We start from the raw sequence: 25,128 nt of genomic DNA on the forward strand, positions 1-25,128 counted from the left end.
GTTTAACTTATTATGTTTGTACATATTGCTACCATATTTCTGTATTTACCTATATATTTTGGCAAAAATAATTTAGAAGTTTGTAGTTTACCACAATTCTTTTATCAGAAAAGATGCTAATTCAACCGTTCTGAGGCTTATATTCGCGTACAAATGGCACACAAACACATTAATTTGTTTTTTTTCTTGTTTCTTCCTCCCTTGTAGAGTAAACACCATATTCTTATAATTGTTTACCTGTAATGCACAATAAATGCACAATTGATTCTTAATGATTCTAAATAAAAAAATAAATCTTTTATAATATGTGACGTCACACAGTTAGTCGAAGTCGAAATGCGAAACTAAGCATGAAATTTCATTCTATTTCAGGCACCAGGTCCAGAACCAATTTGGGATGGCATATACGAAGCTATTGAAGACAATGTAATGTGTCTTCAATGTCAGATGAATCCTTTTACAGGAGTGATTAGAGAGAAACCTGTGGGCCAAGAACACTGCCTGAAGTTAAATGTCTACACACCTGCGTTCCCTTCAGATTCCATGTTGCCTGTCATGGTATTTATACACGGCGGAGGTTTCGCAGAAGGTTCAGGCATACCCTTACTCTACGGACCTAACTACTTAGTGCCTAAAGGAGTTATATTAGTGACGTTCAATTACAGGCTAAATCTACCAGGATTTCTCAATCTAGGAATAAAAGAGGCTCCAGGTAACGCTGGGATGAAAGACCAAGTCGCAGCCCTCAGGTGGGTTCAGAAAAATATTAAAACATTCGGAGGAGATCCAGATAATGTCATAATTTTCGGCGAGAGTGCTGGCGGCGCCTCGGTGTCTTACCACTTGCTGTCTCCAATGTCCAAGGGACTTTTCCACAAAGCCATCACCCAGAGCGGCTCTTCTTTATGTCCGTGGGCTTTGCAAGTGAACCCAGTTCATAATGCTCACCGAATAGCAAAAAGTTTGGGTTACGATACGAAAGACCCTCATGAGTTGTACAAGATTTTGAACAATCTGCCGTTACCTGATCTAGTTAGTATAAAGTTTCCAAAAGATTTAAGACAAACAATATTTTCTGAACTTTTCTACGCCCCTAGTATTGAAAAGAATTTTGATGGAGTTGAAGCTTTTCTGACAGAAGAACCGTACCAATTGTTAACGAAGGAGAATTATACCAAAGTACCATTAATTATAGGATCAACAAATGAAGAAGGTTATTTCTTCATAGGTGTAGATGATGCGGTAGTATCTAAATCTATCCTCGATTTCAAACTCGCATTGCCTAATAATGTTGAATTTCCATCAGAGGCAAAGAAAGAACGAGTTGCTGGAGAAATTAGAAAAATGTACATGGGTGATGAGCCTGTATCAAAGTCGCCCTCAGCAAGTATAAAACTTTCAGGATACTACGGGGATCCATTCCTAATTTACCCGTCTTTGGCTGAGACTGAGTTACTGCTTCAGTCAACTGATAAACCTATCTACAACTATTATTTCAAGTACAGTGGCTGGAGGAACGTGGGCAAAGCCTTTGCGGGAAGAGGTTTTCTGTCGGAGCCGGGAGCGACGCATGCAGATGACATATTTTATTTGTTTCATCAGCCCTTCATGTCATGGCTGGCATGGTTTGACAACTCGGAGTAATTAACAATGGAGCCGCCATTAACAGGCGTTCCCCTCTGTCGAAAATAGGCGGCCAATGGTCAACAACTTGTCAACCATATGTATGGACTGACGTTTATCTGACATGACGTACCTATACATTTGATGTGCCCCTCCCCCGCAAAAAACGGCAGACTATTTTGTACCGACGATTTTAGACATGGCGTCTCCGTTGGTTATATCCTCTAAGTTTGACAAGGAAATGATAGACAAAATGACGACTTTGTGGACTAATTTTGCAAAGTACGGGTAAGTAATAAGTATCCACCGCTTTATCAAACTATGTTAAAATTGTCATTTTGATACCTATTGAACTTTTGTCAGGAGCAGTGAGCCATGTTAAAAATCCAGGCCACTATCATTAAAAAGCAACGCAAAAAAATTTAAGGGCTTTACGAATTAAAGCGGTAAATCTGTGGTTTAAATATATTTTTGGGTACTCCTTGGGAAACAAGATAAGAAGATTAACCAGGGTGTTTTCTGTTCCAGCGATCCAACCCCTGTCACCTCAGAGCTCATGCCGCAGCGCTGGCTTCCCTCAACGGCCGCGGATCTTCGGGCCTTTGTGCTGGATCGAGAAACCTCCACTGTCCCTCTGTGGTTCAAGGAGTCGCTCATTTACTGGAGGGACTTGTACTACAAATATAGGAGAAAATGATTGTGTTCTTGATCTTGGTTTTTAGATGATAATAAAAACTAGTTTTTGGGTTGCCATTTGGAAAATAGATGAACTCACAAAGACTGGGCTAACGTGAGTATGGAAAATAAAATAAATGAAAACATCACTGCTTTACAGTGACTTTAATGTCACCTTTATTTAGTTCAGTCATACCTTACCCACTAAAGAGCTAATTTCAGGAACTGTAATTTCAAAACATTTTGTGTGTAAACGTGATCTTCGAATTCAAATATAATTAAACAGACAGGCCAACTACAATAATACTACAGCCGTACATTACATTAAAAGCGAGATGGTAATGTTGATTATAACGTTGATATATACATATAATGATATTTCAATGGCTGTTACGTTTATTATGCGTAGTGGGGCAGAACTTATCATCTTAAAGTGACTTAAAGAAAACAAAAATATATTAAAAGTCTCGGAGTTTATTAAATCAATTGTCATTTTGAACAGAGCTCTTCATTACATTTAGAAAATAATTTAGCTTGCTTTCAGGGTAAGTGCTTTATTCAATAAATTTCTTTAATTTCATTAATAAAATAATATTCTATGTCACATTTTTGACGTAAAATGCTTAAACAAGATAACAACAGCGGGGAAATGCTGCCAGCGTCCTCGGCACCATGCCAAAGGGGCCCAATTTCTTAGACGTATTTTAATTTTATTTAATTTTATTTTATTTAGTATTAGTTTTAATTTAGTTTTATTTTATAGATAAGTTAGTTTATTTTATTTTTAATGTTTGTATCTACCTTATAAATAAACGTTAATTAGATAACAACTTACTTAGTTCCATTTTATTTTATTTCCACTATTTTATGTCGCAGGTAGTTAAGACTTCACATTTGTACACATTTATTACCGTCTATACTTAGCATACAAATCTCTCCAATATTTCAGCGAGTCCTTGAACCACAAGGGAACGGTGGTGTGCTCCCGATCCAGGACGAAACTCCGAGGGTCTGCAGGGTCCGTGGGGAGCCATCGCTGCGGCACCAGCTCAGATGTCGAAGGAGTAGGGTCTCTGGAACAGGCAAGACACGGTTTTGACGTTGTTATCTCTTTCTATAAAGAAGTTTTTAGAAAATTATATGTTATAGGCAGTTGAAGGCGACATGTAATTTATTTTTTGGTATAAGTTCAGATAAAAAGGTTATGGGCGTATTTGTCTTGTGATGCATACTACATATAGTCTGCATCACAAGACAAGGACTGGACTGGCCGTTAGGGTAAAATATTTAGAGAATTTTGGCTGACAGGTAAAACGGTTGCTGATTCAAATCCAAGTCAATCGTAAGTTTTCGATAACGTACTTGCTGACGATCTGTATTAGGCTATCCCGGGACTGGTTTTCCAGAGAGAAACCGGGATTTCCCGGGACTCGAAACACAAATTCAGCCCCAAAGTTAACTCGATAATTATAATTCTAAAAACTCACCCATGTTTCGCAAAATTTGTCCACAGAGTCGTCATTTTATCTATCATCTTTTTGTCAAACTTCGCCAACCAGGTCAAGAAAGGCTGATGGAACAAGTAAAACAGTTCGTCTGCGTGCGTCGCTCCAGGCTGCGAGAGGAAGTGTAGGCCTCCAAACACCTTGCCCATGTTCCTCCAACCGCTGTATTTGAAGCAGTAGTTGTATATCGGTATGTCGGTTGACTTCAGTATTAGCTCTGTCTCAGCTAATGACGGATATGTCATAAATGGATCTCCGTAAAATTTTGAAAGCTTCAGTGTAGATGATTTCTTATTTGATATAGCTTCATCACCCATATACATTTCTTTTATTTCTTTTGTAATTCGCTGCTCTTCTGCCTCTGTTGGAAATTTGAGGTTATTTGGTAATGAATGCTCGATTTCGCAGGTGATTTTTGATGAGAAATGTTTCTCTGCGCCGATAAAGAAGAATCCTTCTTCATCCGTCGTACCAATAATCATAGGGACTTTAGTATATTCTCTATTTGACAATAACTGATGAGGCTCTTCTGTTAAAAACGGTTCAACATTTTCAAACTCCCTTTCTATACTAGGTGCGTAAACCAGATTGGAGAACAACAGCGTTCGTTCATCTTTAGGAAGTTTAGCCATAAGTAGTTCTTTTACAGGTTTATTATTGAAAAAGTTAAATAATTCGTAGGGGTCTTTCGTATCACATCCAAAAGTTTTTGCAACTAAATGAGCATTATATTCTGGGTTGCTTTGAAACGCCCAAGGGCTTAAGGATGATCCACTTTGTGTTATGGCTTTTTGGAAGAGTCCTCTTGACATTGGAGACAGTAAGTGGTAAGATACTGACGCGCCGCCAGCGCTTTCTCCAAAAATCGTAACATTATCTTGGTCCCCGCCAAAAGAACTGATATTTTTCTGAACCCATCTCAAAGCTGCGACTTGGTCTTTCATCCCAGCATTCCCTGGCGCCTCTTTTATCCCTAAATTCAAATAGCCCGGCACGTTTAATCTGTAGTTAAAAGTTACTAAAATTACTCCTTTTGGAACTAAATAATTTGGGCCATATACTAGTGGCACTCCCGATCCTTCGATGAAACCTCCTCCGTGTATAAAGACCATGACAGGTAGCTTCTCTGCAGGAGGTACAGGAGTGAATACATTTATATTCAGGCAGTCTTCTTGTCCTGTGGGTCGCCCGGGTAGGCCCCCAGTGGGGAGAACGGGACATTGTGGGCAGATGATTTTGCCGTCAATCGCGTCATACACGCCAACCCAGGATGGTTCAGGTCCCGGTGCCTGCAATGAAATGAGACCAAAATTATAAGCACGTGTGTATATTTCAACTTTATATATACGAAGAGAGTTTTGCTGAATTTGCCATTTTCAGAATTGTCTTTCTGTTTTGTTGTTATAAGATGGAGGGGTTGAGTAGACAGTTATGAAGCTGATCCGAAAACGGCAGTGTTAAGAAACATGGTGATCTTAAATTCTTAAAAAAATTAAAAAAATGCATCCAAATCTTGCAAACAATGCATTTTAGCGTTTGCGAATGGCGAGGAACTATGGATTTGCATCGCATTTACGAAAATTGGACGCACCCTTGTATTCCCATAGTTTGATACGCACCTGAAACCTGTTCTCCGGCGTGACAGTAGCATAAGGTATGCCGAGGAATCGCAGATGCGAGCCATCCTTGGCCACGCTCCCGCGCACGAGTCCGCCGCGCACGCGCACCGGCGCCGTCAGCTGCCGCGCGCGGGCCCACGGCAGCCACTTGCTCATACGCATCGCTGTCAAACTAAATGGTTATGATAAACAGTTTTGTCAGTAGAATAAGGCAAAAAAAGAAAAAGTGACCATGGCCTCTAGCATCCAGGGCTGGAATCGAACCTGTATCGTCTGCATTCGCGGTAGATGCCTAGACCACCACATGGCGCGGCGGCATGGGTCGAATTTCCTCAGACAGTAGCTAATCTCCTAAGGGCTCTCTGGCCAACTCTCAGGAAGAACAGCCACAAGCCACAACAGTGGTCCGAACCTCTAATTCATATAAAATAGGTATTTTCATAAAATCATTCAATTTATTTACGCAGAAATTTTGAAAAATAGGCGCCAAGGCTCCGTGTAAAGTTTGTATTTTGCACCTTTTTTGTACTGATAAATTGGTTTGCCAGTCAATATTTGATCTTTGTAAAGCATAAACTCTTAGTAGTCGTAGCGAGTAGGTAGGTGCAGTTAGTAGCAGAAGTACTTAGCTGAGTTGCCTAGGTGTCCAAAACTACCTAGACGTGTATTCTGATTGTATTGATATGTTATAAATTTGATCTGATTTATTATGGATATAATCTGTCATTGTCAAAAGTAAGTTTATATACAACTCTGTGTTAGAAATTCACAAGAAAGCAAGCACTCTACTTAAGCGTTCGGATTGCCACAATTATAATACGAGGAACAATAGCAAACTAATACTTCCATCACTAAGATTAAAAAAGTGTCAAAACAGGGAATTTTCATAAAAATAAAGCTATTTAATAAACTGCCCACAAATGTCACGGATTTACCTTTTAATCTATTCAAAAATACAGTCAAGACTTTTTTCCAAAACCATGCCTTCTATTCGATTGCTGAATATTTATCATTTAAATATATTTTAATTGACGCAAATTATAAATAGATTTTTATTATTACTAAGCGTATTTACTTTGTAAATTCATACTCTTTAAGTATATTGTGAAATGCTGACTTACCATGTAATGATCATGTTACATTATGGTTAATAAATAAACTAAAACTAAAACTACAACTAACATATCTTCAATCAGAAACGTCACTTTTGACACTGACAAATCATATCCATAACAAATCCACATCAAATTCATAACCTGTTATTGCAATCAGAATAGTCTCATGCACACGCTCTTTTCATGACAATTATTATAAAGGTGCATAAAGTGTGGATCGTTCATTTTGAACACTCATCCGCTTATCAACTACTTAGGTACTATGTACTTAGCTGTCATTATCCAGCCTTAACAATCATGGAATCCAAGGTCAAAATCATTAGTAAACATAAAACTCTGTGGTTACGTTTGTTTTATTACTTTATTGTGATGCATGTTTCTGATACCTAGTCTCTGTTCGGAAAGAGAAGAGCCGTGGAATGTTTTGGGCCCCATATCGTCGGGTGACAAGCAAAAGTCACAAAGTACTATCAAAAAATTAAAGTAACAATGCACTTTATTACACTTGTAACACGGTTTATTGTCCAATAATTTCAATGGTGTTAGTTAGTAACTTTTGCTTGTCACCCGACGATATATTCCACGACTCTTCTCTTTCCGCACAGACTCTACAAGCACACCCCGGACACTGGCGATCAAATGTATGAAACAAACGCGTTCCTACGCACACAGTCTAAGCTCGTGTAGGTTAACGCGTACCATGCTTGTGTGAGTGAGATAAGACGTGCTAGGGTTCCCGCCATTTTGTTGACAAGTTCGATGACCTCAATGACCCAAAAGTCATTGCGCGAATTAGGAAGAAATAACAATCATATTATGCTGTAAGGTGGGTATCTAAGCTCGATTTATACAATAGTTTCCTATTTTGAATCAGTATAAACGAAGTAACAAAAATATTTAATATATTATATAAAATATTGTGTTGTTTTCAGTGTGATCTGATAGGTTTAGGTCTAAAACAGATAGGGTAAAAGAAATACTAAACATAAGTACCTATTGTAAGTTGGTATTCTACTAAAACATAAAACACTTTAAAAATAACTGGGTATGTACTTGCCTTGATTCATACAATGGGAATCTGTAGAACTTTCTTTTAGTTTTGTCGTTTATAGAGCTTAAACAACCGTACACAGCACAACACACGCCCATTACAAAAGGATTTGTAAATATTTGTTTAATATTTTACGTGGACTCCGCTCTGCGCACCGCGTCGTCGCGTCCTTGCCAGCCGGTAACTGAGAGGTAACCGAGAGCGGGTGGGCGGCACTTTCAACGGGAGGCAGGGAGTGTCCACACTGTACGTTAGTACTATTTATTATACTGTGCTACAAGTATGTAAGTATGATATTTAGAAGCCACCCATTTCTGTTTTAGGCTCTTTCAGCATATAAATAAGATGTTTTAATATTGTAAAGACATCACAGACTGTACAAGTAGGTACGCAGAATGTGACCCCATTAAAGAAGAGATTTTTTCGATAACACAAGATATATACAAAACAGGAGTTATTCCAAAGGATTTCCAAGTCAGTAAAACTATCACATTGCCCAAAAAATATGGATTCCGACAGAAAAAAGGTACGAGAGAGGCCATACTGGCGCTGAGAATGGTTGTTGAGAGGAGAATAGACTTGGGCCAAAACACACATATAGCCTTTATTGACTTGGAAAAGGCCTTTGATAGGGTCAATTGGAAGAAGATGATGGGAATTTTAAGAGAGGCAGGCTTGGACTTCAGAGGCCGAAGAATAATTTTTAATTTATATAAGGAACAAGAGACAATTATAGGTGTGGGAGAAGAAAGTTGCAGAGCAAGGATAAAGCAAGGAGTGCGGCAAGGCTGTCCACTCTCACCCCTTATCTTTAATATATTTATAGAGTGTGTCATTAGAAAAAAATTAGAAGAAACTGAAGGAGGAGTCAAATTTAATGGGGAAAGAATAGTATTTATTAGATTTGCAGACGACATAGCAGCACTGGCCCGAAGCTCAAATGAATTAAAAAAAGTAATGGAACAGATGGATTTAATTTTTGGTGTACCCTTGTTTTGCCGACAAACTTTTCATCGAATATTATTTCATCGACAACGATTCATCGAAACGTTAGTACTAGTAATATTGTTTGGCGTTATTTTGTTTCATATACTATTTATTTAAATTTTTCTTACTGCGTAGAAATACTATTCAACGAATATTACTTGATCGCTAATTCGTTTCAAATTATTTTAATTGGCACAACTACTAAACATTGAAACTCATTTGTTCGACGTATTACTTTAATACATTTTTATATGTCGTACTACACATTTTTCTGTTGTAAGAATTTTAGATTTAGTAACCTAAACGAACGGCTTTCAAAGTACCACACAGAAACGAACGACTGACACTGACGACTGAGCCGACGAGTGAGCCGACTGACGTGATTGCGTTTAGTTTCGATAACGAAATATTACAAATTGAAATAATTTTACGCGTAATAAATTTTATTAAACCTAACCTAAACGAACGGCTTTCAAAGTAGGTTTAGGTTAGGTTAGAACTGCGACCCCACACAGAAACGAACGGCTATCAAAGTCGGTTTAGGTTAGGTTAGAACTGCGACCCCATACAGAAACGAACGGCTATCAAAGTAGGTTTAGGTTAGGTTAGAACTGCGACCCCACACAGAAACGAGCGGCTTTCAAAGTAGGTTTAGGTTAGGTTAGAACTGCGACCCCACACAGAAACGAACGGCTTTCAAAGTAAGTTTAGGTTAGGTTACAACTGCGACACACAGAAACAAGCGGCTTTCAAAGTAGGTTTAGGTTAGGTTAGAACAGCGACCCCACACAGAAACCAACGGCTTTCAAAGTAGGTTTAGGTTACGTTAGAACTGCGACCCCACACAGAAACAAACGGCTTTAAAAGTAGGTTTAGGTTAGGTTAGAACTGCGACCCCACACAGAGACGAACGGCTTTTAAATATGGTTTAGGTTAGGTTAGAATTGCGACCCCACACAGAAACGAACGGCTTTCAAAGTAGGTTTAGGTTAGGTTAGAACTGCGACCCCACACAGAAACGAACGGCTTTCAAAGTAGGTTTAGGTTAGGTTAGAACTGCGATCCCACACAGAAACGAACGACCGACACTGACGACTGAGCCGACTGACGTGATTGCGTTTAGTTTCGATAACCAAATATTACAAATTGAAATAATTTTACGCGTAATAAATTTTATTAAATATAATCCAAAATGAAATAAGAAAACCCGTAAAGAAATACCACGATATAAACTATATACAAAATAACTCAAGTACCAATTAAAAGTCTCCGATTTAAATTTACTAATATCGATTCTTCGACGCAATAACTTGTCGATGAAATGAAAATACTTGAAACGTTGTCTTCGAAACAACATTCGATGAAATGTCTGTCGGCAATTCAAGGGTAAACCTTAATTTTTACACAATTTGGACTCAAAATGAACACTAATAAAACTAAAACACTTATTGCTTCAAAATTATGCCCAGTTAAGGAACAAATTGACATCAGAGGTACAAATATAGAACAAGTAAACAAATTTAGATATTTAGGCAGCTTAATTACGCAAGACTCCAGATGTACAGATGAAATAATATCAAGGATAGCAATGGCGAAAACAGCTTTTAACGCCAAAAAACATTTGCTTAAGGCTAGGATCTCCAAGAGTACAAAAAAACGCCTAATTAAGATATACATCTGGAGCATCGCTTTGTATGGGTGTGAGACGTGGACAATGCGGCAGAAAGATAGGAAACGATTAGAGGCTTTTGAGATGTGGCTGTGGAGAAGAATGGAGAAAATAAGTTGAACAGAGAAAAAAACGAACGAGGCGCTGCTGCAAATTGTTGGAGAGAAGAGAAACCTACTGAGGACCATAGAGAATAGACGAGGCAAAATGATAGGTCACTTGATAAGACACGACACTTTCTTTAAAACTATATTAGAAGGCAAGATTGAAGCTAGGAGAGGAAGAGGAAAACCACGAGCAAGCTATACACAACAACTAAAAGCAAAAGCAAATGTCGTGTCTTACAGGGACCTAAAAAAACCTGGCCGAGGACCGCGAAAACTGGCGCATACTCCACCGACAAGAGCCATGCTCTTAAATTTTGATTAATTGATCACAGAGTATGTAAGTGTGCCATTTGCATTGGTCTAAATTGTTTATGTAGGTATTAATTTTATTTACCTTTCTTGAGAGTTATATAAGTATATAATCTTTTGATATATGTAACAATAATATGTAAAACATAAAAACTTTTATGAAATTGTAGTGTGCAACTGTGCACCATATATGACACGCACACTCTCTCACATGTACCCTATATATACTCTAGCATAAGTATCATATATCAGAATAAACCTATACTCCTGAGATAGTGTTTGTCTTTACGTCCCACCTCACATGGCGATCCTGCCAGTGCGGCCTTGTGCTGTACTGGCGGCGCGCCGCGCCAGCCAATGAAGGCCGAGAAGAGAAGTAAAAAATAAAAACCTATCGGACTATGAACAGTTATGGTGAACTTTTAGTGATTTATCGGAACTCTATGTGACACAATAAGTGGTACAAGTAATGTGATGAGTTCGACTTCACATTCGACTAAGTATATCGTCAGTAATACAAAATAAAATAGAACTATTATCAATATAACATAGTGCGTAATACTGCGTAATAATATTCCAGTGAATATCGGACAGTGAAATAAAGAAAATAATTACCAAAAATAAAATAAGGGACCGTAAACGTGACATAAATAAAAACGGACGCAATAAAAATAAACAAAAACTGGGACTTCTAATTTTTGTGACAATATGGTTGCTGCTGGGCGTTGTTCGTGTCGGTGGATCGGGGCGTGGTCTGCAGCTACGGGTGCCCTAAGCCAAGGCACGAGGTCCAGCGTATCACAGTGGCAGTAAAAAAAAATTGTGAAAAACAGACATAATAATAATTGAAGGGACTTCTATTTTTAAAGGTTTTAATCGTACATTTTTAAGGCATTCATTTTCTAATTAAGTGTATGAACTATTGATAACATTTCATTTATGATAATGCCGCTAGATGACGAAACACAATATGGATAAAAGGGCGGTCATTATATAATTAAAATAATAATTAATTTTCAGTCTTGTATTTTGGTGCAATTTTTTTTTCCTATAATTATTATTTTTCCTTGCCTCAATTGCTTTCAGGTGATCATACATATTTTTTTCAAATTTGCTTTAGTATTATCAGTACATGAATGACACAATTACTTCATCCTTCTTGAATACCTATAGCCCACATGACGGCGGCGCGGTACTCCATATATGGAATGGCACGCGAAGTCTGTCATTTCATCTCAAATTGTATAGTCTTCCTGCAGTGTTTTAGATCTCTTAAATTCAATGTAATTGTATTATAAATTATACTTAATAAAACTTAACTTTTTTTTTTTCAATATCAAATGCAAAAATACACCGCAATACCTTCTTTTAACCATATATCAAATTATACTACATTAGTGATGTTTTAAATTAAGGGTTATGGTGACTTTTAAGACTTTTTTATGTAATTTAATTTGTACCGGAGTTGACATATAATACGGACATGATGGATTTAAGAATAAAGTGAAATTAAATGATGACAATATAGATAAATGAGAATAAAAAACAGATTTAAAAAAACAAATGTAGGATTGTGATCGATGATGAAAAGTTTATTTGTTGGCATAGGAATGCTTAGAATTGTTTTAAAGTTGGATTTTATGGATTGTGTTTATAAAGACGACCATGAGTGTCTAGACAGAAAGGTAAACATCACGTGGTTCGAAAAGTTTTTAAGCAGTATAAAAGGGCAACGCACATTGGTACGAACATCAGTTATGTATCAACGACCGACCTATTACTATCATATATTAAGTAGTGCGGGGGGTATCGAGGAATGGGCAGAGGTGAGAAGACATGAAGAAGCAGCGGCAGCAGCAGGACCAAGCGGAGCGGACAGAGAACAACCATCAGGTGAGCAGCACACCAGCGACGACTTCGAATGTGGCGCAGCCCACCAATGGTTGCAACTCGAATGGGGGAACGACTCTAGCGTTGGCGGTACCGCCAATGCCGAAGAATCCACAAGTGGAACAATTGTAACGGCAGTGACAATAGGATCTGCAGACAGTAGCCAATTACTTATTTATGAACGCGCATGGGGTAATTCTGACAACTCGAGGGCACATAATCAAACCAATCGAAGCCCGTGGAAATTATTTTGCAAACATGATCGAGGATGCGGAACGAGACACCAGCATTGGCATATAATTTACATCAGTAGAAGTAAACAATGGGGCCACAATAGCGAACTTGGACGCCTAATTAGAAACGACCAACACAAGTGCGAAGGCATAACATGCATCTCTTGCCTAGTGCAATACCTTAGTGACGACAGTGGTCGTACTGTGTTTAAGAACATTCTAACCAGAGAAGATTACCAAAATTGCAAGTGCACATTTCATAGTTTGGAAGGTACGAATGCAAGATTCGGAGAAGGTGACAATCTTAATGCCCAAAGGCGAATTATACCATCTGCGTGAGACAACAAAGAGTGGGCGAAACAACTGATGAAGCCAACAATGTGTTACCTGCAACTGGACAACGGAAAGTGGAGCATGAACAGGAAAACGCAAATTTTGGAGAGCAACCGGTGCCGGGTACTCGAAGATACGGGCCTGGCTCCGCACGAGATCCAGGTAATGAATACTTATCCAATACAAATCTTGTTCTACTGTTTGTTGATTCACGAGCTTTTACACCGGGAGAGGCTGAAAAAATTCTGACAAAAACGCCTGAAGGAATCGAATACTGTTTCGAAAATATGCCCGAGAAAGAATCCAAACAGCCACCAATATTGCAAGAGTACTAGTTTTTCAAGAAAACCTGAAAAAAAGAATGGAACGGTGCAAAAAATGGCAACTGTTAAACGATCCAGAGTGTGGAAATGCCAGTATTGTTGAAACGATTCGTGACAAATTAATCAAAATTTTACAATCAAACGAAATTAGCGTGTCGAGCTTTGCGCTGCATACATTTAATCATTTAATTAGAAATACGGGCAAAAAAAACAACTTGTTTTTCCACGGACCCCCAACGACTGGAAAGACAATGTTAATGGAATCGTTGGTAGACTTGCATTACAACACGTGCCGTCTGACGGGGCTCACTCCGAATAGTCCATTCAATTTTTCCGTAGTCTGCAACACTAATGCTTGTTTTATGGACGAATGTCGCTTGACGGACAATCAATTTGAGCAGTGGAAATTATTGGCGGCCGGCACCAAGATGGACACTGACATCAAGTATAAAGTATATAAGTTGTTGAGATGGAATTTGTTGCATGATTGGATCGTGTTTTAAGTAGCGCTTGGGAAGGCTGATATATATAAGTATTTCGAAGAATGATTAGCCTGATCAACTAAGAGTTGTTGAAATGCTTATATATTGACGTTTTCATGATGTTGCGTTATATGGTTGGTTTTTGAATGTTTTGTGTATGAGAGGGAAATATGAAACAAAATACTGAAATATAAATTGAACATGCCTATCGCATCTTCGGTGGCCCGAGAGGCGGCCTTGAGCGGTTAGGTTAGCAAGGGTACGCCAGGATACAAGGCAGGCACGGAATCCTTGGCGTCTGACCATGATTCGGTCGATTATCAATCGTGGAGACTCCTTGGACACGCGGAATGATATTGTGTATGGATGTGTTAAAAGAACTGTCTGCATGAATAAATAAATAGTATGTATGCGCGCTTAAAAATAAATATCCTTGTATCCTGAGCTAATAAATAAATATATTATATAGTAAGGTCGGCCGACCACGTATGTAAAAGCGTTGCGTACCCTTGATCTTTGATTTCAGTGAAGCATAAACTATGTCACTATAAATGAATAAATAAAATAAAAAACAGAGAAATAATATTTAAATGAATGACATCATAATGAAATAACTTGCAAGGAACTGATAATGTAAAATAAAAAAAATAAGGAATGATATTATAAGGTACCAATGACGAGTAACGAAATTGTTACCTATATATATATGTAAGTAACACTTGAAATGACGAAGAAACGTATTGTCTTGACGAATACACTACGAAAGTGGAAATTAGTTGTAATACCTATTCTTGTAACTTTTGAATTTATTTCAATATATCTAGTGTAGTTTTTTTGTGTTTATTTGTATTTTTTTGTTTTTTATCTTTTTTGTGTAATTAGTTTAAAAAAATCATGTACTTATCATTTTGTTAGTTAGGAAAAATAACTTGTGCTTTTCGATTATATTTGTACATACTTAGTGATAATGTTCGAATAATGTGTTTTTTTTAATAATGTGTTTTTTTTATAAATCTTTTTTTTTATTTTTTCTTATGACTAGCATATAACTGTGTAATGTACCTACTTTATAATTTCGTTTCGTCATCAAAGCGTGCTATAATTGTGTTTATTAACTTTGATTATTAATTTGCCAATTATTTTACAATTAAGTTATTATTCTGCTTTGTTTTACGACTAAGGTATCTTTTTTTTTATTTTTTCTTTGTACAACCAATCTTAAAAATTAAATGAAAAAAGGTTAGGTTAGGTTAGGTTAGGTACCTACAATAAATATTGATTGTTCTTAGATTTTATTTCTTGTTTTTTTTTTTTTGCGTATTTTTTGTCATAAATTGTAAAACAGCGTAACTATTTACTCTTTTCATACTATTACTAGATAAATGAAAAAAGATTATTTTGTAAACTTATAATCTTTTTTTTTCCTTTGGAAGGGAGGTGTAGTGTGCACCATATATGACACGCACACTCTCTCACATGTACCCTATAGACGAGTATACCCTAGCATAAGTATCATATATCAGAATAAACCTATACTCCTGAGATAGTGTTTGTCTTTACGTCCCACCTCACAAAATATAGAAATTTCTGGACACAATTTAAGACTCACCCGAATTCAATTTGATTTAAAATTCACAACGAATAATCATGACGCGTTTTGTATTCTAATTCTTTTAGTGGTCCAAAACATACGATTTAATTTCGATCGTAATTAACTATTTTTAGGGTTTAAATTCAATCAACACATTCTTACTTTAGTAAAACGAATAAATGTTGTGTTCTCGCGGTGTAGCAACACAAACTGAATCAGTCTAATCGTCAACGTTTTGTGAATAAAAATACACTGTTAAACAGCATTCATGTGCTGCAACGGAAAATTAACTCTATGGTGGTAGTAATTAGAGTTTATTTTAATTTACGACTTTTGCGATAGCATGTTATCTGCATTTCTTACTGATTCATGGGATATGATAGAATTAAGTAACTAGGCAGACATTATGTAGTTGACTTGATAATACGTCAATTCGATGACTGACTGAATGACATGCCAAAAGAGGTGTACCTAGAGTTGGACAGCCGAGCTAGATGGCGCTATACGGCACCATTTTGTGGCAGTTAAATTGTGAAACGTCAAGTTTAATTCATAAAACCTAAGAGAATTTGAAATAGAGGAATATTGTCAAAGTCAATTATGTAGTCAGTATATTTACTGCCATCTTTCGACACAAAATGATTAACACTTTTAGAACGCCATTAGACTTTGATCCTTATTTTTTCACTGATATGTGTTAAATTTGTTAAATGTCATAAAGTATCCGTACAGCGACATCTGCTTTTTATGAGTTTTCTCATCTCAGGCACGATTTTTTCTACGACTTAACGACTTCCACAGTTTATTTTATTTTAATACGACGAAAGGTGAAATAATGAAAACGTTTTTTTTAATGTGTTTATATACCTGCATACTTAAGAAAACAAAATACTTACTTTACCAACATACTCATCTGCCATGCTCAAAGAGAAACACTAGGTAAAGAAATAAATAAATACATTCACACCGTTTAACCTTACAGATAATTTTATTGCTAGAGAAGGTCGTTGAAATGACGTAGGTACCTAATCGATACCTACTTATACTCTCTACACGTGACTGAAATATCATGTTTTTGCTCTTTGACTTTCATTATAATATAATGTATCTTATCTCCTAGCCGCCCACAAATGGAATCAAGCCGAGACAAAGGTAATATTGATTTGTCAAAATTATTATCATTTATTTATTGATCAAAGTATGATCAAGTATGACAGTATAAAACCAAGGCACTGTGAAACTACAAAATAAAAGAAAAGACAAAGAAAAACAGTACCTACACATAAAAATTAAATTAACTAAACATTAGATACAAAATGCAATGGAATGGAAGACCTTTTCATAGGCCTCTGGGCGGTTACAGGTTAACATTATTGTCGCAAAACATGCAAACATAAATTCGACAATCAATATTTGGCTATTGGATTACAATAACAAACATTTTCTTATTGTAAATATAATTGGTAATAAATTAGATAATAATTAAAGACTAACACTTCCTCACGGACAGTCACATTTTGCTTAAAGTTTCTGTTTTTGGAATTCACAATGTGATATCATGTCACCCCAAACTCTTCTGTCAAGTCAAATGTCTTCAAACTTCTGGATGACGACCGTCTGACCGAATATCGCCCTGTTGCACATGTACGGTATTACCGGACCGATACAACATTCAAACCTTCAAGAACAGAGGGCCTACCGCCTACCTACGTTCCACGTGTTGGCTCCCTGTCACACTTACGTACAAATTAACAAGTGCGACCGAGAGGGAACACGTCGAACATGGTTCGCGGTAGGCCCTCAGAGCGTAGTTACTCCCGTCCCATCTTAAAGGCCGGCAACTCGCAATACTCTGGTGTAGCATGTGTCCATGGACGACGGTAATTTTCTTACAATCAGGCGATACATCTGCTCGTTTGCTTCCTAAACGATAACAATATTATATCTGGTGAAGATCGCAGAGAGCCATTTGACTCCAATTTAACATGAAATGGCAGCGCACGACCGGTTGGTATTATCCTCAGGCAGTCCCCCCGTTACCAAAAGTGGACGACTTTCAACCGTGACGTTCGCGACTAATCCCATCAATGTGATCTATATTCAGTGTAGACTTCGTCCCAGTACTTGAGCGAGCTACTCGACCACAGCGGACGAGTAGAAAGTTCCTTGTCTATTACGAAGGCTTCGGGAGATGAGCGGTTGGTCGGCGGCCATTTTAATGGCAACAGCTGTGATGTTTCTGGAGTTGGGTCTCTGAAACAATCCAGATGAGACAATCACAAGACTCACAAGTATAGTCCCATATTTAATTATCGTCCGTGTTCATGATCATAATATTAGAAGGTACCGATAATAGGCCGACTATTGTCTTAAGTCTATTTAAAAAAATATATTTACAGACACCGAGATCAGATAAAATAATTTAAAAAAAATCGAAAACGGAGATATTTACTAAAACTGTTAAATAACATTTAAACTGCTAACGGATAGGTAGAAATACATACCCAAACTTGGCGAAGTTTGTCCACATAGTGGACATTTTCTCCATCATTCTCCATTCAAACATATTCGGTATCAAGATTTGCTCAAATAAATAGACGAGTTCATCTCCATGAGTAGCCCCCGAAGCTGTTCCAAATCCTGCCCACACCTTGGGAATGTTCTTCCAACCTGCGTAGTCAAATACGAAACTGAACACAGGTTGATCTGTCTTGTTCAATATTAGTTCTGTCTCTTTTAGGACAGGGTACACGAAAAATGGCTCCCCGTGAAACTTAGACAGCTTTTCTAAAGTCTGCTCAGATATTGTGTCATTGCCTAGGTACATTTCTTTGAATCTGCACGCTACTTCTACCTGCTTCTCTTCTGTAGGAAATTGCAAGTTCCAAGGCAACGCTTTAGAGAAATCCATGCTTGATAGCGTTGTTCTATTCTCGAAGCTAGTGAAGAAATATCCTTCTTGGCTATTAGTGCCTATCATTAAAGGCACCTTTGTGAACTCCCCTCTTGATAACAGTTCATAAGGTTCCTCCGTCAAAAATGCTTCCACACCTTCAATTTTCTTCTCAACGCAAGGCGAAACTATGAGTTCTGACACAATGCTGGCACCGTGTTCACGAGGAATTCTCGGTGTTACAAGTTCTATGTCAGTCTTGTTAGCAAAAAAATTGTAAAGGTCATGGGGATCTTCGGATTCATAACCCATGACTTTGGCCAAAGAAGCGGCAATTTGTATTGGCGATTGCTGGTATGCCCATGGGGCTAACGAGGAGCCACTTTGCATTATGGCCTTGTGGAACAGACCCTTAGACATTGGAGATAATAAATGATAAGACACTGATGATGCCCCAGCGCTTTCTCCAAAGAGAGTTACATTGTCAGGATCTCCACCGAACGCCCTTATGTTTCTTTGAATCCACTTCAACGCTGCTACTTGGTCTTTTATTCCGGCATTTCCTGGGGCTTCTTTGATGCCTAGGCAAAGGAAGCCTTGGGCATTGAACCTATAGTTTATGGTGACGATAATAACGCCTTTGGAGACTAAATTTCTTGGTCCATAGAGTGCTGGCGAGCCTGAGCCTTCCACGTAGGCTCCGCCATGGATAAAGACCATGACGGGAAGAGGGTGGGTGGGGGTGAGAGGGGTGTAGACGTTTAAGGTGAGGCAGTCCTCCTGGCCGCTGAAGAAGTCGGTCCTGATGTCCAGACGTTGGAGACAGCGGATGTGGTCTCTGTCCGCTTCGAAGGTGCCGTCCCATTTTGGCTCGGGACCAGGGGCCTGGAAATAAAATTAGACTTAGAATTTTATGAAAATATTTTATTTTGTGTTATTTCACAGGGCGCCGTAAGCCTTTACCTTAACCTTTTGGACGCCAATGACGGATATATCCGCAGCGCAGGTTCAACGCCAAAGACTGATTAATCGGTCACAGACCACAGAACAACATAGACCTACGTGCATATGCATAAAGTTCAATTTCAGTTTTGACACTCCGGTGACGTGGCGTCCGCCTGACAGCTTTTGTGTTTGACACGGCGTCGAAATGGTTAAGGGATTGCATCATATACTTGAGAAAATTGGTCCCATGCCATCTAGACCTGGGTGGCCAAGCGGTTTTAGGCACCTGGGGGCCTAGCCGAAACGCATTTCGAAAAAAGATATCGCTAACGAATCGATAAAAAATTTATGGGAATGACAGGTACCGTAGATGAGTCTGTCGAAAAATATTAACGAATACAAAAATGTTAGCCAAGTTGCAATGTTGTAACGAAACGCAAAACATTCGTTACCGGAATTCGATATCTGCCATACATTCTCTAGCCAAGTGACACTTTTGACAAGCGAAATGGATTCGTTATCGCCTCCTAGGTGTCGACACGTAGCGAGAGCTATCCCGTTGCAGATAACTTATCGAAGCACAAGAAAATGCCATATAATAGTGTTTGTAAATTAAATTTTGTAGTAAAAAGCACACTTTAACATTATTGTGGGCGGCGAACAACGTCTAGAAAAAGTCAAACGCGTAGACGCAGGCACCGTCTGAAAAATCGCCTCTATTGAAACTGCTTAGGAAAGGACTGCTCTTAGCATTTATGCTACGGGGTCAGATCAAAGGATTGTGGGCCGTACGCAGCATTTTACCCAAAGGATCCAATGTGACCGAGGCGCTGAATACCTACCTATAGTTACAGTGTCATGGAAAAATGGATTATGCACCCACAAATGCAACATGAAACAACGTCCCTACAAGGTAAGAGTGAGTCAATAACTTATCCCTACTATACCTACTAATAAGTATATAAAATATGTTATTGATGCTAAAATAACTTCTTATGTGTTCCTGTTACGTCTTCAAATATAAACCGATGAACGGTGTAGATTAAATTTGGTACCCATATGCACACTGGCAAGCACTTATTGTTCTTCAATAGGAAAGTGAATTTAATGTGTAAAGGCAAAGGTATATAGGTAAAGGCTTTACAAATATAGATAAAGACTCGGGAACAAATGTTCTTCACACAAATAAATGCCCTTCCCGGGATGCAGAACCATCACCTTCATAGGCAAGGTCACTGCCGACTAGCAATATTGTAGTGTCATCCCATTTTCTTAAATTGATTTGAAAGGGACGAGACTACAGTGTTGCCACTTTTTAATTTCTACAATTTCTTGTCGGACTGTACAGTAAGCTCAAAAAGCCTTGTATTGTGGGTACTTAGATAACTATTTATAGATGGTCAAACCAATTTGTCAGTCAGTAAGAACCAGGAAAACTATACTCATACTTATCTTTTGGGTGCTAGTACTAGAATAAGACAAAGCTAGTATGATTCTCTCTGTCTTTGTTTGAAATGAGACAGTCCTTTGACAAACTATACTTAAATACATAGACAACACCCATTACTCAGGTACATCATCAGGTATCTGTGCTCATTACACAAACAAATTTTCTTACCGGGGATTCAAACTCAGGATTAATATCAGCTTAACCGGCAGGGTCATTTAGTCACTACCCACTAGGCCAGACCGGCTGTTGTCATACATATACCAATTATCAACCATATTAATGAAACTTTTTTCATATTATGAAACATATTATTGTATTAAGTATATGACTTCCTTTGGCAGGCAGGTACAGTCAGCTGCAGAGAAAAGGTACCACCCCTGCATACCAACTTCTATGTAGTGGTGGTACCTTTTCTCTGCAGCTGACTGTACCTACACACTATATAAAAATTATCTTAACATGTGTATAACACAAAAACATTTAGTTTTTTTTTTGTCAACATACCTATAATATAATTTTATTTATTTCTTAATAATGACTGGTAGAGAATAAGTATTATAAACAAATGTTACCGAGTTTGTTGAAAAACTAGGCATTAATTTTGTTTCAGGTGACTTGGATATTCATTGCAGCCTTGGCATATGAACCAATACTTTATGGTGCTCCAAAGCCAGGGTCAAGGGAAGAAACTATGACACATGTACAACCACAAAAATCTATTGAGTGTTGTTTTACTATTTTAAAACAATGTACATATGTACAAACAAGAAAAGAATGCTTGGCTACTGATTTTATGTTGCCGGCAAAAAATACCTGCTGCATCTTTCATTAATAGATATTCAGTAAAATAAATTTACTTTTTGACCCAATCATTGTTTCATTTATTGGAATGAGTGGTTATGGTGGTTACCACCTTAACCTTTGGTATGCTTAGGAGCAGATCTGCTCCCATGTACTTACCTATATTCAACTTAAAAATGCATTAATTATGATTGATATATAAATGACAAATTTTTGACAGGAGCACACGAAAGGTTAAATATTAACAGCCAGTAGCTTAGCGGGTGAGATTACCTTCCCAAATTTCCATTGACTAAATAATAAAGATATGTTTAATTCATTTTTAACACCTCACTCACTTAGGTACTTCTATTACTGAGTAAACAAAAAGCAGAGACAGTAGGTAATTAAAAAATAATATTAAGTAACAATATGATTTATTAGTTTTGGTTTCACAGGCAGCTTTTATCTAATGCATAACATCTATGTATTCAATGTCCGCTTGACTTTTGTTAATTTCGAAAATGTTTGAAGTCTATGAAGTAAATGAGTTCACTGAGGTTAAACTGATTCGGGCAAACCTAGCCACACTTTCACTTCACGGTTTGAATCATTACTAACGCTTAAAGTATTGTCTCTTCTGGTCAAGTAAGCCAGCAGTGCACGTCCTTAGCACTGGTAACTGCCATGAAGGCGTGATTGCAGCGGCAGCTCTGACTGTACGTGCCAACTTGGTAAGGACTTCTCAGCGTGGAAGAATAGCCCGCGGAGCCCGGAGCCTTCACCGGCACGGACGACGGCTGTCTGAAATTGTTAAACTTTAAGTCAAAATTATATGCAATTATAACGCACTCTTCAAAAATTACACTATATAGAGTTATTTTATCACGAAATTGTGATTAACTAAGTTAAACAAATACCAAAATATTTAATTTACTTACTGATAAAACAATAATTTTCTCCAAAATTAGATTCACTGTTCACTTGACACTCTTGACAGCTGACAGATGACGTTTCTTGACGGTTTTGAACGAGAACCACAGACTAAAACTAATTTTTATCGACTTGGCGCGTAGAAAAAGCGTTAACTAAAAAGATTGCCTCTTGGCTAGGTTATTGTAAACATTATCGACCAGTCGCTCGCGATCGTAGAGATCGAATCGATACGGAGCGAATGTAATTCGGCTACGCCGGCGGCCCCTGGTTTGTTTCCATCCCTGGGCACTGGTGGCCTTGGTCACTTTTTCTTTTGTATATGGCATCTACAATTTCAGTTCATAGTTTTAGACTACTTTAATCAAGGAAATCCATAGAGGAACCAATATCCGTGAATTTATACCGCACTGGAGAAAATAGGTACCTACTCGCACATTAATATTCGTCAAAGGTACAGTGTATAAAGTTATGCCTGGCCTGACCGATGCCCAAATACATAAAGTGCCTGAACGGTCGGTCGTCGTCGTCTTTCTCGTTCGGTTGTCTATCGCAGCGGTGGCAGCATGGTTGCATTTTATCGCCTGTCACTATCTCACTTACTTGTTAGAACGTGACAGGCATGGTGACAGTGACAGGCGATAAAAATGCGACCGTGCTACACTCTCATTTTTTGTCATGTAGATATTGTCATGACGAATTTGAATTAAAAATGTCGGTCGTTCCAAATATGTATGTCCGTCAGCCAGCCAGTCATTCGGACTATGTCAGGTCACCATGGAAGTTAGAAGCCCCGAGAGTGTCGTATCAGTCGCATATTAATATTTAGTGGCATTTTTTGACAATAAGTACACCTACTACGCGATATTGATTGGTGACTTCGTTTTCAGCCCATAGCCCAAATTGGCTTCCAAAGTACATGAGCTCAATGAGCTGAATACATGTATGAAACTTGAACTACATTTTTGGATCGAAGAAGCGCTAAAGTCTGACCGCATTTTTATATGATACGTCTATTAGGTAAGTGGTTTGCTTGTCGGAATGATACCACTCGTGGAAAGCATTATATTTATGTAAGAAAAGAAGAACTTGCATTTCCTGTTCATAATTACTGCGCACGCCGACTATTCAGCCTTGGATATTATTAAAGAAAAGATAATTATTAAAGCACGTAGAGTTACATCATGACAAGTCTGCAACGATTTTGATAGCACACGCAGTGCAAGTGTTATTTTAAACGTCAAACTTCTATGAAATTATGACGTAAGTATAATTATTTAATTAACACTTGCACTGCGAATGCTATCAAAATCGTTGTAAACTTTTATTGGTCTATCTTTAGTACTTAATAAAATAGAAATAAGTTTCTGGTGTTTTCATTATCGATGAAAGCTTTTTTAGAAATTCACCTCATTTCAGTCTATTAGGCCGTAGTATATACTCACCCCGGAATACATATAGCTCCGTGATGCCCCGCCGGTACCGTTACTAATGCTAGAAATTTAATGATTACCTTAAACCTATTTTCTCCCGTGACAGTAGCATAAGGAATCCCCTTGTATGCTACATGTGAGCCGTCATGCGCGACGCTCCCGCGCAGCAGCCCGCTGCTCACGCGCAGCGGCGCCGTCGGCTGCCGCGCCAGCCGCGCCGCCCACAGCGACCACAACACCAACCATTTCGTACTTAACATGCTTTTAATATCGTTTTTAGCGTCCACAATTGGGAACGGGACACTTATGGGATGTCATAGACGTTCATTTAGTTTTAACGGCTAAACACTAATTTATACAGACATTTTATGATAGTTTTTAGTTCAGGTAATTATGGGGCACCTATGGGATGTTCTTAGTGTCTGACATAATCGTTTGTTCACTTTTAATTACCTTCTATCTATGCACTAAACAAATAAAATCACAAAACTAAACTGGGGGAAAATGTCACAATACGTTTTGCGGTTTTTTTTCTATTTATCCATTTCAACAGGTCCTCACTGCCTCGTCTTCAGGTTTTTCCGCAGTTGCAACATAAAATTGCACTTTAAATTGATGTCTTGAAATTTTAAACAGACTTTGATTCTTGTTATCACTGCAATCACGGTTAGGCGACATTTAAAAATACTTATTTTATCACAATATTATTTAATTTTGTTTCGACATTGACGCTTCACTGGTGAGTGTGTTTCACCCGACTGCGCGAGGTAGGTAAATAAGGTTAGTGTGTTTATTAAACATGTTTGTGTTCGAAACGCGAAAGTTGTCAGGTTGCGCGAAAGTCTGATAAGAATAAAGATGCGCGTGCGTTTGTTGCTGCGATTGGTCGCGGACTGTTTGGTGTTGGCTGTTGGACTGTTGGTAGGTATGCACTTTTAACTTGTAAGTAACTAACCGGTTTATATTACATACCTACCTCATACATGCAACACTGATCATAATTATAGTGCAGTTCAGTGGTAGGTAAAGGTGGAGTTCAAGCGAAAAATAATGTCAAACAAATTCTTATGGCTAATATATTAATAAATAAAAGATAAAATATAATACCTTAGATCGAATTATACTCATAAAATTAATAATGAATTAACTGGAAGGTTTTACTTAGGTATAGAAAGTCTAAGT

The 25,128-nt window shown here is 37.9% G+C and overlaps 3 protein-coding genes and 1 long non-coding RNA gene across 4 annotated transcripts in view; 1 reads left to right on the forward strand and 3 right to left on the reverse strand.

Annotated features, from left to right (window-relative positions):
• Positions 1-25,128, reverse strand: part of LOC134798132 (uncharacterized) — a 417,294-nt gene that overhangs the window by 62,403 nt on the left and 329,763 nt on the right. The window lies entirely within an intron of this gene.
• Positions 363-2,320, forward strand: LOC134797983 (esterase FE4-like). Its single transcript, XM_063770319.1, has 4 exons — positions 363-1,640; positions 1,693-1,702; positions 1,853-1,911; positions 2,152-2,320. Exons 1-4 carry the CDS (start codon positions 430-432, stop codon positions 2,318-2,320), a joined length of 1,449 nt encoding a protein of 482 aa, XP_063626389.1. The 5' UTR covers positions 363-429.
• Positions 3,183-5,616, reverse strand: LOC134797961 (esterase FE4-like). Its single transcript, XM_063770298.1, has 3 exons — positions 5,423-5,616; positions 3,786-5,092; positions 3,183-3,371 (listed from the first exon to the last, which is right to left on the reverse strand). The coding sequence occupies exons 1-3, from the start codon at positions 5,582-5,584 to the stop codon at positions 3,206-3,208; spliced, it is 1,635 nt and encodes a 544-aa protein (XP_063626368.1). The 5' UTR covers positions 5,585-5,616; the 3' UTR covers positions 3,183-3,205.
• On the reverse strand, positions 16,883-24,820 carry LOC134797962 (cholinesterase 1-like). Its single transcript, XM_063770299.1, has 3 exons — positions 24,027-24,820; positions 18,017-19,290; positions 16,883-17,765 (listed from the first exon to the last, which is right to left on the reverse strand). The coding sequence occupies exons 1-3, from the start codon at positions 24,204-24,206 to the stop codon at positions 17,597-17,599; spliced, it is 1,623 nt and encodes a 540-aa protein (XP_063626369.1). The 5' UTR covers positions 24,207-24,820; the 3' UTR covers positions 16,883-17,596.

Source organism: Cydia splendana, chromosome 16 (assembly GCF_910591565.1).
Source record: "Cydia splendana chromosome 16, ilCydSple1.2, whole genome shotgun sequence".
NCBI classification, from domain to species: Eukaryota; Metazoa; Arthropoda; class Insecta; order Lepidoptera; family Tortricidae; genus Cydia; species Cydia splendana.